At 36.4% G+C, this 15162-nt stretch overlaps 1 protein-coding gene across 1 annotated transcript; it reads left to right on the top strand.

The window, feature by feature from the left end:
* Positions 1–1053: 1053 nt before the first annotated feature.
* On the top strand, positions 1054–7861 carry psma8 (proteasome 20S subunit alpha 8). The gene is made up of 7 exons (XM_067384848.1): positions 1054–1254; positions 1985–2111; positions 3653–3777; positions 6807–6929; positions 7007–7126; positions 7239–7301; positions 7440–7861. Exons 1-7 carry the CDS (start codon positions 1153–1155, stop codon positions 7533–7535), a joined length of 756 nt encoding a protein of 251 aa, XP_067240949.1. The 5' UTR covers positions 1054–1152; the 3' UTR covers positions 7536–7861.
* Positions 7862–15162: the final 7301 nt, after the last annotated feature.

The following is a 15162-nucleotide window of genomic DNA, read 5'->3' as shown; positions in this document are numbered from 1 at the left end:
CTATATATATATATATATATATATATATATATATATATATATATATATATATATATATATATATATATATATATTAAATAGTAATAATAATTTATTGTACATATATAATTTATTAATTTATTGTGTGTATATATATATATATATATATATATATATATATATACTTTTTACACAATTAATTATTACTGTGTGTGTATACACACACACACACACACACACACACACACACACACACACACACACATATATATATATATATTATATATAATACAATAAATAGTAATAATAATTTATTGTACATATATATATATATATATATATATATATATATATATATATATATATATAAAACTGTTTACACAATAAATTATTATTTCTGTGTGTACATATATATAATTTATTAATTTATTGTGTGTGTATATATATATATATATATATATATATATATATATATATATATATATAATATACTGTTTTTACAATGAATTATTACTGTGTACATATATATATATATATATATATATATATAATACAATAAATAGTAATAATAATTGTATTTATTAAAATATATACAGTAATAATAATGTATTGTGTGTGTGTGTATATATATATATATATATATATATATATATATACATAAATAAATTATTATTATTACTGTATATACTTTAATAAATAATAAACATATGTTGAAAATAAAAAATAAAATATCTAGACTTCTGAAATGTTAATACTCAAATATAATATTTGTATTATTTACATAATGCAAAACAAAGAAACAGAAATTCAAACATATTGACTTTTTCTTTGAAATTTATATATATCATGTGTTAATTTTCAGGAGAATGCCAGCGTTCAGCCATTCCCCCTTCAAAAAATAATACTTTTACACATTTTGTACACATTCCATGGAGAAAATACAGTTTATTGCTACTGTACACTAAATATAAGTACATGTGTGTAGTTTTACAAAACACATCATTAAATAAATAAATAAACGTTATTATACAAAAAAGGATTACAAGTCCCGTCATTCAATGCGCGCTGGTGTTGCGCATGCGCAAATCAATTTCGAAACCTCCTGTTCTGCGAGTCGAAAGTCAGAGGCAACTATTTCACCCTAATTCGTGCTTTTGTGTCTAGTGTGCAGAAATGGCAGCTAGATATGACAGAGCTATAACAGTTTTCTCTCCCGACGGTCACCTGTTCCAGGTGGAATACGCTCAGGAAGCAGTAAAGAAGGGCTCCACAGCTGTGAGTGTTTATTTGAGCCGCAGCGGCAGCGCGGTGGCTAACGGCTACACGAATATACTCTCAAAATGTGCTGTTGGATGGTTCTAGCAGACGAGTGCTGGATAAAGGAGTAAACACTGTGATTGAGTGAGAGTGTTTTGAAGTAGCTAGGGTGTTCGCTTAATTAGTATCTTTTTATTGATGTGTTACAGCTAAGCGTGACTTGCATGTTGCGGCTAATATTAGCATGAGCTATCCTGACATTAAACATATTAATAGATAGATTTATTATTTGATTCGCTTTGTTTTGATCACATGTGTATATAAATGCATTGCAAATATTACATTAGTACACTAATACTAAAAAAATCATAAAATAATATGGGTTTTAACATTTTTGCGGACTAATCATTGAAGTTACAGCTCCAGAAACTGGATTTATTAGATGCATTTTAAACTTCACGACTGTTAAAGGATCCCTAAATAACATTAATGCCATTTTAATCGTTTATTTTTTGGTATTACGATTTATTTCTCGTCTGCTGTAGCTGCATGATTCATGTAGTTTCATTCTCAAGACTGTGTGATGGCCAGATTTCCGTTAGATGGCGCTGTGCCCATAGTTTTTAGGATATAATGAAAATAAGTTGTGCATTCACACTGAATTATTTTATTGTCTGTAAGTGTTACCAGTATTCAGATATATTCAAATCTGGTTTTGAACTAACTGAAATATTTTTATACATCTCAGGTTGGAATCAGGGGGAAGGATATTGTTGTCCTGGGTGTTGAGAAGAAGTCCGTGGCAAAGCTTCAGGAGGAGAGGACGGTCAGGAAGATATGTGCTCTAGATGAGCATGTGTGCATGGCCTTCGCAGGTAACATTCATTCTTCTTCATTCATCTGCATCACTTTCATTGTATAGAAAAAGATGCACTGAGAGTGAATGGTGACTAACTTTTTGTGTTTTAACCCTTTCAATTGGTGCCACTAGATAATTATTTAAAATCCATTGACTTGACTTGATAGGTGTTGTTTATAATTAGTGATCGACCGATATTCATTTTTTTTTTAGTACCGATAATTTGTGTTTATGTGCCCGATAACTGATATGCAGAACCAATATTTGTTTACTGTTTTTGGGAAGATTACACCACCACTGAACTGAACAAACCATTTTATTTATAACAATCACTCCCTCCTTGCAGAAAACAAATCAAATCTTATTTATACACCAATAAACAGAGGGGTCTGAAGGTGCATAAAATAAAAAGTGCATTGTTACTAAACTGTTTCTGTTGAAAATTAGTAGTCTTTCATGATAATTTTGATCTTCATATTACAAAAATAATTTTATTCACAAAAAGCATCAGCAGCAACACTAATGTTAACAATAAGCAAAATAAATGTAGAATATATTAAATATATTAAAGACAGGAGTCATATCAACTTTGCAGAAATGTAAACTTCATTTTAAACTACAGTTTTAGTAGATTTATAAGATGTTTAATAGGCTAAAGAGTGAAGAATAATTCACTAGATAATGTTAAATAACTTAATAATGTCTGGAATATTGGAGTATAACAAACAAAACGTATTTTATTACATTTCTCAACTGGTATGTTATATCAGAATTATTAATAATGTTTTTGTCGTTCTAGATTATGAAATATCTGCTGACAAAGCGCCGTTTATCTCTGCATTTACTGCATTTACACTATACTCAAACTGCGATTGCTTGCAGAGATAATAAATGATTAATTTCCATAGAGTTGCGTTTACTTGGATGTTTATTAGCAAATTAAAGGTTATATAGTAAATGTTTATATAATTATGGTGTTTTAAACAAGTGAATCTTGTTAAAAGTTAGCATCAACCCGCTGAATGAACAGCAAAATGCAGACGACTTCACGAGACTAATGATGAGCACAGACAACAGAGAGAGAATTAAATTCAGCGCTTTTATTTCCAACTTGTGCTCATTCATGGCTGTATTATTTAATTCATGCAAAGTTACATCTTTATTGGGACAGGACTTGACAGATTATTTTACGTGACTTATTTCTTAGAGATGAGCTGCATAAACTAGCTACATTTCAGGCATTTATGCAACACATCTAATTTGTGCATTAATGGCTGTTATGTTAAATAAAGTTTACTAATTACAGCAAAGTAGGTAAGTATACTTTACCTGTGCACACCGTTGTCTCGTCTCCCCTCAGATGCGCTGTAATGTGCGCAATTCTCAAAACACCCACAAGATGGTGGCGTTTGTCGGTAAAACCGATATCCGATTATGGTAAAATGCTTAAATACCGGGGAAAATATCGGTAAATCGACGTATCGGTCGATCTCTATTTATAATATGGATGGTCCAGGTGCTCTTAGCATGATTAAATGTTGTTTCTGTGCGGTCCAGGTCTGACGGCAGATGCCAGGATTGTCATCAACAGAGCGAGAGTAGAGTGCCAGAGCCACAGACTCACAGTGGAGGACCCGGTTACTGTGGAGTACATCACTCGCTATATCGCCACACTCAAACAGGTGACGACCCTCACTCCAGCTGACATGCAGGCCATTTAAAGGGATAGTTCACACTTCTGTCATTTACTCACCCTTATGATGTTTCAGACCTGTATGACTTTCTTCCTGTGGATCACAATAGAAGATTGAAAAATGCTTCAGTGTTTTTGGTGAAAGCCAGTGGGGTCTGATGTTGTTTGGACACCATTGCTGCGTCCCAATTCGCATACTATCCGTCCTAAATAGTATTCAAAAAAAGAATTAGTATGTCCCAAATCGTAGTATGTTGAAATGAGTATTCCAAAGACACCTGGTGGTCTACTTTTTTCCGGTTAGAATTCGAAGTGCAGATCCGTGCACACTTTTAACGGCTAACACATTGTGCTGTGGATGATGGTTCGATTAGAACTACAAATATGAATAAAAAGTGTAAAAAAACTGCAAACATGGAGGATGTGTGAGACCGACAGTTAAGCAGAGCGGTTAAGATAAAGGGGCTTGAATGATTAATAATAATCAGTATCTAACCTGACGAAAAGATATTTATTAAATGTTATCCACATTATATTTCATCTGCAGCAGCATTGTGAACTTCTATAACGATGCGTTTGGTCATTAACTTTAAAATGCATCATTATGCAAAGATGAGGAGAGTTATTGCATGAAGGACCCATGACTGGCTGATCAATGTGCGACTACATTTCTCTCCAAAACGGTAGGAAATTAAATTTAATTGAATGTGGAGGATTTTAACTCTGGTAAGATGATTGAAGGCAGTTTAAACGGTCACAGGTTGCGTAACTAAGCGACAGAACGTCCGTTAAAGACGCAATTATGACGAGGTAGTATGTCCCAAAGCTTGCATACTCTTCTACTACACACTCAAAAGTATGTACTTTTTATTTTCAAAAACAGTACATACTTTTAGGACGTAGTATAAGTAGGCGAATGGGACGCAGCACATCTTTCTTCAGAATACCTTCTTTTGTGTTCTGCAGAAGAACGAAAGTCATACAGAGTTACATAGTTATAGCTAGACAGCAGAAGATCTCGACTCTATCACAGCTTTCATTGGCCAAGGACTGCCCATGAGGACATTTGATTGACATGTAACGCAACCAATCAAAGTTTGTTTTGTTCGAAATCATGTTTAGGGGTGTGAAAATGTAAAGCCGACATCCCTACAATAACAGGCTGGCGTGCACATAATAAAGATACATTCAAGAACGTTGTGAAAGTTTACTGCAACAATGGAGCCGCGAAGGTCACATTCTTTTGAAAATCCAGCGTTAAGTTGATCCTGGTTAAGCGTTCATTGTCACAGTTGTAAACACGATGGCGTTCTTCTTCACGAGGGGGTTTGGCATCACAGTGGCTTTGTTTCCAGGCACACGCGTCTCCCAGGAATTCAACCAATCAGATGATGACTTTAAAACTAAGTGTTTCCTTATTTTGCGTGCCTTGTGCATCAGACGCTCAGCCAACGATCTGTGAGTGTGACGTCTGCGGCTGAGACTACAGCCCTATTCAGACGGTAATTGTTTCTCGGGGGACGTAAGGTATTTTCACCATTTACAGACAGTCGTCTTTGATTTTATTGCCGTCCGAGTTTTTCTCTAACCACTGGGGTAAAAATTCTTGGTCAAATTACCTACTTTTTTTTTTGCCAAACACCAAAGGTGTGTGTAATTTAATTACTATCCGAATCCACATCTCTGAGTTTAAAAGAAGAGATCAATGCAAAATTCACTGTTTAAATCCTTTTTGGCCACTGCAGAGCACCATATGATACGTGTTGAGCTTCACTGTAATTTGCGTACATTTTAAAGACATTTATTATGGAAATGTTGAAAAGTATGTACAAGAACAATATTTCATCACCACTCCACCACAGCGACAGGAAGATGTTAAGAACAAAAAGGACAAAGAGAAATAAAGCACAAATGGGCAGTTATTCTGGGAGCAACAGGTGTGCGATGCCATTTTAAAATATGTAGCCCAATAACGTCAACTTATTTCTGATAAATTCATTTTTTTTTAAATGACATGATTTGAAATAAAATGCAAGACAAAACCATTTTAACTATATAGCGTGTCTATCTTCCTATTTTTAATCAGGAGATTTAAATAATCAAATATATTATGACATTAAATATACATTTATTTTCATTATTCCACGCATGTGCCATTTTATTCACAGCAGACCACGTGACCAAAACTCGTTCCTCCACCATAAATAAATCACCATCCGAATGCATGAGTTTTATCAGAGGTGTCATGCAAGTTTATTTTTACAGATGTCCACATAAGAAAAAAATTACAGCCCAAATTGGGCTTATGCACGCGTGATTTAGGAAACATTTAATTTTTAGATGCTATTTTTTATCCTGATAAAAATTGTGATTGAGGTTGTTTAACTCCAGGTTTGCTTTTCTTGTTTGTAGGGCTGCACATTGTGCATGGCCCAAAACTGTGTGATGATATATCAATATAATATTATTATTATTATAATAATTGTATTATTTTATTCAAAACATTTTTTTAATGTAAAATAAATATTTATACTGTGTTTTTAAATATATAAATAAAATATTTACAAAATAGTAAATATTACCATTGCAATATTTCACTAAAAGTGTTTTTGAAAAATAATATAATTTTATTTTACTGTACAACTATAAAATCACAATACTAACGTTCATGGATGTTTTAATTTTTTAATTTTAAACGTTAAACCATCAAGCTTTTGACAGAAAATGGCAGGAAGTCCTTAAAGCTTTCGTTCTGTTGACCTCATTGGTTTGAGGTGTTTGCATGTTAAAGAACACAGTGCCACGCTTCACTCTGAAGCACGCGCATATATTTATTTATAAATCACAGCCTTTGCGATTCGATAATCACACTAAGCCATATCACGATTTCAGTTTGATTAATCATGCAGCCCGAGGGTAAGAAAAGAATGAATGTACAGAGTTTAATTGCACTGTTGCAGGAACTCACTCTTTTGGATATTTTGCTGTCAGTATTGATTGTGTTTTCTTGTGCAACAGCGCTACACTCAAAGCAACGGACGCCGTCCCTTTGGTATCTCGGCTCTCATCGTTGGCTTCGACTATGACGGGACTCCGCGTCTATATCAGACGGACCCCTCTGGAACATACCATGCATGGAAGGTAAAATTTGTTTCCACAGTGTTCAGATGTGACCCATTTTGCGGCCGTATTGACCCTCTTCTCTCCTGTGCTGTCAGGCGAACGCTATCGGGCGCAGCGCGAAGACGGTGAGGGAGTTTTTGGAGAAAAACTACACAGACGAAGCCATCGCGAGTGATAATGATGCCATCAAACTGGCCATCAAAGCCTTACTAGAGGTAAACACCACGTTACCATAGTTACATGCGTGCCAAACAGACTCTCACATCATGAAGTTGACAGGATGTAACATGTTTGCTGAGGCAATTGTATATGATCTGTGCTGCACAGGTTGTGCAATCCGGGGGCAAGAACATCGAGCTGGCTGTGATCCGGAGAAACCAGCCCCTAAAGGTAGTACATTTGATTTATGATTTTCTTCATCTGTTTAGAGTTGTCTTGATGCAGCATTCTTGTCATCCATTTAATGTTGGAACTGTCTCAGTAATCAGTCACGTGACACGTTTGTTGCACCCCCCTCTCCTTTCACAGATTCTGGAGTCCAAAGAGATCGAGACGCTGGTCGCCGAAATAGAGAAGGAGAAAGAGGAGGAGGCGGAGAAGAAAAAGCAGAAGAAGTCTTCATAAATGGCCCGTGTGAATGTGTAGTTTTGTTTATACGGGCAGAAGCACTTGGCTCAGGCCCTCACTGTACCCTCTCCCTTCCTGCCTCTCATCCGTTAACAGCACAGCCTCTCAGTCTTCTCAACCCACAGCATGCATGAATATGTTTTTGTTCCAGGAAATATTTTTCGAAAGCGTTTTCAGGGTTGGGAGTTGCCGAGCGAGTCATTTGTCGAGCGAGTCCTGTGGTCAGTTTTCACTCCTCTGTAAAGCTGCTCTCTACCACCACTTGAGAATTCTGGGGGAATGTGCTCTGACTGATGCTTCCTAATAAACTCTTTTGGTTTGTACCAATGGACTGATGTCTTTCTGTCTTTAGAGATGAGCCCATTGCAATTTTCTTGGCTGATTGCATTTTTTGTGTGTGTGTGTGACCTACAGATACCAATTTTCTTTCTATAGTTGACAGCATATGCAAATGTAAGTAAAAAAGCCAGTAATAAAATAAATAAATTGCAAACTAATAATTAAATGCAGATTAATGCTTACAATTAAACTTATAAAACGTATTCAGTCAAGAGAAGAGTGATTTTCTTTTTTTTTTGTTCTTTGATTAACATGACGGACAGCAGCAGGAATATTAGGCTGCTGTCACTTTAAGAGTTTGTGTCATTTCCGAGGCTGCGTCCTCCGGAGGGAGCATTTGAAGGCTGCATACGTCATCAAGGACGTCTTATTAAAGAAAAGTAACCGTAATAAAATTGACTTATTTCGAAGTCTGTGTCCTCCGGAGGTCGCGTTTGAAGGCTGCATACGTCATAGTTTGCAAAGAAAAAGGTTACAGTATTTTACACCTCATTAGAAATGAGACGCAGCTTTTCTTGCAGAAAAATAGCGTCAGCAAGTGTAGGAAAATGTGCAAAATCCACAGAAAAAGAGAAAAACGTTTTGTTGTAGCTTTGGATGTCGGAATGCAAAAAATCTCTTTTTTGTAGAATACCGTCGTTGAAAACGCCTTTTGAAGCTAAACGCAGAAGTTTGTTTCAAGTTACAGACTGGACTGATGAAACCTGCGATGATTAGTCTACTATTAAAGCATGAATATGTAACAGTAAGTCTACATAATATTCAGTTCATAGCAGTTACAGCATGAAATATTATTTAAGCCTATAACATTTTACATTTGTAACTTTGAAACATAACCCATAAAATTTTTAACAATTCTGACTTTTTTCTTGCATTTTTGTGTTTATAACTCCCAGTTCGGCCTTTATAACTCACAATTGTGAGTTTATTTCACAATTTTAGGGGGGAAAAAAGTCAGAATCGCGGTATAAACTTGCAATTCTGATAAATAGATAGACAGGATAACGTAGGCCTATATCTCACAATTCTTTCTTTGTAAGAAATGTGAGATATAAACTCAGATTTGCAAGAAATAAAAGAATTGACCCTTCGTCGGGAGTTTGATTGACAAGCGATCTAACCAATCATAACGGCAAATCCGCCACTTTGTCCGACAAAGCAGTCAGGAGTTAGAAGATTAACCTCGGTGTACTGAACTTGAAAAATGATGTGTATTTACATATTTCCGTGTTTGAAACAACATTCCTTCTGATGTTCATTCATGTTTATTTGATGCTATAAATCAAGGATGGACAACTCCGGTCCTGGAGGGCCAGTGCAGAGTTTATCTCCATCCCTGATAAAAACTCACTTGCCTATAACTTTCTACTAATCCTAAAGACCTTGATTAGCTGGTTCAGGTGTGTTTGATTAGGGTTGGAGCTAAACTCTGCTGGACACTGGCCCTCCAGGACCAGAGTTGTCCATCCCTGCTATAAATGAACTATTAGGAAGAGATGATCGGTTCACGAGCTGCTTGAGCTGAGATGCTACAATGATCTGTCACGACACATTAAAGAGCCACAGAACGGTTTTTATTGTTCGAATTTCTTTAAAAATTACTTAATTTGAAAGCTGGGACTTTAATAATGTTTAATATAATATAAGTAACCTGCCATTGTCGGACGAAGCAACAGTAAGGGGGCGGGTCTTTGCGGAGGGTCAATTGTGAGATATAAACTTGAAATTAACTTTTTTATTCTTTTATTCCGTGTCTTCACACAGACTGCTGCTCAACTCATTTTCTGCTATCAGGTATGCCCAGCAAACATCATCGCTGTCAAATTGGTCAACAGTCTCTTTCTGAACTATTTAACAATACAAAACTGACTGTGTGTACCTGAATACTCTCAAAGACAGTAATTCTGACATAATGTTGTATGTATTTGACCGTTTAGGTGTCGTAAGCCACTAATTTTTTGTACTTTTTGAGACTGAGAAGTGGTTAGTGTTGAATACAGAAGGCAGTCTGGTGGAAGCTAGTTATTTTACTTCATAACTTGGATGTTTTTCTTACATAAATGCATCACTTCGCTTCAGAAGGCCTTTATTAACCCCCCGGAGCCATGTAGAGTATGTTTATGATGGATGGATGTGGATGGAGACACTTTCTGATCACTACCATTGGATGCCTCAGGATATTTATTAATATATCTCCGATCGTGTTCATCAGAAAGAAGAAAGTCATATACACCTAGGATGAGGGCGAGTAAAGCTTGGGGCGATTTTCATTTGAAAGTTAACTAATCCTTTAAAATCAAATGTTGTATTTGTTAACATTAGTTAATGCACTGTGAACTAACATAAACAATGATTTTTATTACTAACATTAGCAAAGATTAATAAATACTATAACTAATGTGTTTTATTTGTAACCAATGTTGTGTGAGAATAACATGGACGTGTTTAATTCGGACAGTTTGTCTATGAAACACTTTTACCTCAATGACCTCCTCAGGCTGAAGCTTTAGTGCTCAGCAAGTTCAAACTCTGTTTACAAGCTTCAGTTGTTCTGCTGAGAGGAGTTTTGGAGCGGTTTGGGATGGAAAATTATTGTGTGCCCAAGTGTATGAATGGAGACTATGCCTCAGACAACATTAAAAACATCTTTGTTTTCATGAGCGCACTCATGCATAATAATGACGGGTAAATTACCTCTGTCTTCCTCCATTTGACGTGCTGTCAGAGGGACGGAAACCTAGAACGCACACATACTCTGTGCCTTTGATCCGAGGCAGTTAGCAGCATGTGCAGATGATGAAACAATCAATAATTAATTGAATTGAAGAGCTGCAGTCTGGAACAATTTCACTGGCTCTTCAATGAGTCCGTCGAGCACAGTGTTTATGCAGTTAGTGAGCGAGCAGGACCATGAAATGCTGATGTCAACCATCCTTGACTGAAGAACCTCATTCGGAGTCGCTGCTGAGTATGTTTACATGTGCTTTAAAAGTGTTGCAGCTCTTAAAGTGACAGCAGCCTAACAAACCTACTGCTGACTTTGTCCTCAATGTTCATCTAACAACAAAAGACAGAAAATCGCTCACTGCTCTTGACTGAATATTTCTATAATCTCTAGAGATCAGTGAGCGGAAAACAAGTCTGTAGCAAATGGTGTAAAGTTAATCACTCGGCATTCACGGTTTGCTTTATGTATGAAAAACAGATTCATGACAGAAATTAATATTTTTCAGCATTCTGAACTCAGATAGTTTTTGAGTTTAATATAGGCTAATTCAGTTGTTCTTTAGGCTACTTCCATGTTACATTTTCAACTTGAATGCGTGACGAACGCCATAATACCGAACGCCTGTAAAAATCTGCTTAATTATAACTGTGCGCATGTAAAAATACTTTGATAAATTAAATTAAGCATCCAATTTAGAACACTGGAGACTCCATTTTAATTGAGACAATTAGACTTGACCCACAATTGATTTGAATAGTTTGATGTTGCCAAACTACAGTAGCTAATTACTCATACCTAACACTCAAAAAGAAAATCTCTTGTCACCAGGGTTTGATATTAAAGGATTTGTTCAGTTCAGAAATCAATTTCCTGATAATTTACTCACCCCCATGTCATCCAAGATGTTCATGTCTTTCTTTCTTCAGTCGAAAAGAAATGAAGGTTTCTGAGAAAAACATTCCAGGACTTCACTGGGGTTCAACGGGTTGAAGGTCCAAATGTCAGTTTCAGTGCAGCTTCAAAGAGCTCTACATGATCCCAGACGAGGAATAAGAGTCTTATCTAGAGAAACCATCAGCCATTTTCTAAAAAAATACAAATTAAATACTTTTTAACCACAAATACTCATCTTGCACTGCTCTGTGATGTGGCATGCATTAGGTAATCATGTTGGAAAGGTCACTTGTGGTGCAGGCGGAAAAACTCCATCTCATTTTCTCATTTGGCTTCAAAATTGTCCAACATCGTTGTTTTACCTTTTTTTTAAAGGGCGTTTGACTTAGTCTTTGCACATTTGCTTTATAAACATTGGATCGGTACTTTTGCCCATGTCACGTGTGACCTTTCCAACATGATTACGTCATGCGTGGCAAATCACAGAGCAGTGCAAGACAAGCATTTGTGGTTAAAAAGTATATACATTTTTTTTTTTTTTTAGAAAATGATTGATGGTTTCTCTAGATAAGACTCTTATTCCTCGTCTGGGATCATGTAGAGCTCTTTGAAGCTGCACTGAAACTGACATTTGGACCTTCAACCCATTGAACCCCAGTGAAGTCCACTATATGGAGAAAAATCCTGGAGTGTTTTCCTCAAAAACCTTCATTTCTTTTCCACTGAAGAAAGAAAGACATAAATATCTTTGGGGGTGAGTAAATTATCAGAAAATTAAAAAACTAATACTTTAACACCCGTCAAATGTGAGTGTATTTCAGCAGTGGCGTGTGACACAGTCACTTTGGTGGGTTGAATTTTATATATAATATACATTTTTCAATTGTAGTCTTTCAAAAAAAGGCATCTGAAATAATAAACTAATTTAAATAGTGTTGTCAAAAATGTCGATTTGCGATACTGAAATATCTGAAACGCTTCCAATACTCATTTTCCTCAGAATAGACACACGATACCAGCTGCTCTTTCTCTCTCTCTCATCTCTCTGACAGCGAGTCGACACACAAACCCTCCTCCTCTCACTCACTCGTTTCATTTGCTCCAGATGAATATTGTTGGTGTTTCAAGGCTTGAATTTCAGTGTGGGATTGTGCATATTGTACATAATTTTACTCATTCCCGCAGATTTTATTCTCACACCCAAAGTGCATGCACAAAAAGCCGCCTCTTGGTACTAAATTGAGTTCTTTTTCACCACTTAAACAGTCAAATACACACAAAATAATGTCAAAATGCCAGTCTTGGCGAGTATTCATGTAAACACAGTGATGTTTTAAGTGAACGTAAACAGTTGAGAAAAAAAGCACATGTGTAATGGATCCGTGCATCAGGTCTTCAAGTGACAGCAGCCTAATAAACCTGCTGCCAAATTATGAGATAATATTAAAAAATATCTATGGGAGTTTTTCCCCATGATATGGATGATTGAAAATGCAAGAAAGTTAATGTCAAGCCCTGGTTTTCACCTACAGGTGTAACCAGGGCTTGACATTAACACCCGCCAACCCACCAAATGCGGGTAGATTTCAGCTGTGGCGGGTAAGACAGCCACTCCCACTAGCCACTTTGGCGGGATGAATATTACTTTAGCCTACAGCCAAATGAAAAATAGCCAAGATCGTCGTATCACAAAATTACAATTCAGTCACAATTCTTTATCGATTAACTTGCGGTTAGTGAAGGCGGGATAGGCGGAATCGCGCTGAATGACACAACAGAAGCGCTCGCGTGCGCTCTCTCTCTGTCGCGCGCGATCAGTTCTCCTTGCGCCCAAATACACGCACACACAGATGTCAAAATGCATCGTGTGGATTATCTCGCGTGAATACAGTCGGCTATGGCTTACGGCTAAGTGGGTAAAAACTGGATATGTGTCAGTATATGACGTCCATGCATTCAGCAGCCCCCAAATAAATACCTGTCTGTCATTAATGTTAATCAAACATCAAAAAATGTTAAATGAATGTATACATGTATGCTAAATAAACATATGTAGGCTATCTGAAAAAAAAAAATATATATATTTTTTTAAATTACTATTTGTAATTTGCTTCTTTGTTCTTTTTACATAGCCTAACAAAAATAACTATACATAGGCCTACCTGATATATACAATGTATAATCTTGATTTGGGTGGTCAATCTGCATTTGTAAGTTTGAAAGGGATTTAAATCTGGTAAATCAAGTAAAATGACTCAAAATCAAGTAATTTAAGCATGCCTGTCAACTTTCATCACATAAAATGTAATTTCCCTAGCAGCAAAATTGTGGCCAGTGAAAATGCTGAGTGGCTAGTAACTTTGGAAAACCACTAGCCACATTGGCTGGTGAGCAAAAAAGTTAATGTCAAGCCCTGGGTGTAACGATGTTAACCGAATGATTGAGTGAATTAATCGGAACAAACCTTTTTAGTTTCGGATTCAAAAGTCACTGAGATGAATCTTTCATTAAAAAGGTTTCATGTAATGTAAAAAAACCCTGCCTTTTTATTCGCAAAAAGGCACATTCTGTGCTTAAAACTCACTCTTTGATACATTCACTGACTTTCCTAAGCCTGTATTGGCATGTGCTTCTGTACCTCTGAATAGCATGTGCTCACACTCTCTGAGGGGACTGTGAATGCTGCAGGCATATCAATATTTAGCTCCCAGCTTCTCATTCATGATTATTCAGAGGTAATGGAATATTTCAGAATCCTGTACCTCAGGCAAGCACACAGAGTATTTAAGTTTCTGAGGCTGAGGCGAGGCATACATTAAAATCGACTCCCTTCGAGAACTTCCATTCAACTCACAAATGCAAAGACGTGCATGACAGTTCAGGAAGAATGGCAATGCTAATGATCAGAGGTAAACCCGGGTCAATTACGCCATTGTTAGTTACCCTTTAGTTAATCTCGGTTTAATCATTTAAGAGTGATGATCGGTTAGCAGTGGATCAGGAGAGACATCCTGGCCCTGATCTGTTGATTTTGGCTCTTGTTGTCTTGATCTTGAGGGTATGTATTGCCCTGTTTCTTTCAGCTTCAAACCCTCCGGCTGTTTGTACTTCCTATTGGTCTGCTCTAGTTCTTTTGTCAAGTTCTGATTGGTCGGTCAGTCTCAAGCCAATTTCAGCTGATTTGGGCTTTGATGCAGTATCCTGCTTTGATTGGTCAGTACTGTTGTCTCGGCCACTGTTATTGGTGGATTTGGTTGCCTAAGGCAGTATTTGTGTGATTGGTTAGCAGTGCTTTGTTCAGGGCATCCACTGCCCTGGAGCGTATAAACAGCCCTCTGTATGATCCCCAGTCGACTTAGAAAATGCAACAATAGTTCAGCATGATCGTATTAGCAAAAAAAAAATCATTTCTGAGGAGTAAATATAGATAAGTTACACAACTGTGCGATACAAACATAAAAGATCCACACAAACCGTTGCTGCTAATAGTGTTTAATTAATTCTTTTGTGCTTCCTTACCAGTCAATATGTCTGTACAGTTTATTCAATAATCAAAACAAGAACAGGAACACAGAATTATAACAAAAAAAATGAGAACAATGAGAAAATAACACATAATCTCAAGAACTTGCTCAAACACAGAGGTTGTTTTTGTGTGGTTTT

The sequence above is a fragment of the Chanodichthys erythropterus genome, chromosome 4 (assembly GCF_024489055.1).
Source record: "Chanodichthys erythropterus isolate Z2021 chromosome 4, ASM2448905v1, whole genome shotgun sequence".
In the NCBI taxonomy this organism is placed as follows: Eukaryota; Metazoa; Chordata; class Actinopteri; order Cypriniformes; family Xenocyprididae; genus Chanodichthys; species Chanodichthys erythropterus.
The sequence above is the reverse complement of the archived record's forward strand: the minus strand, read 5'-3'. Positions and strand labels throughout refer to the sequence as shown.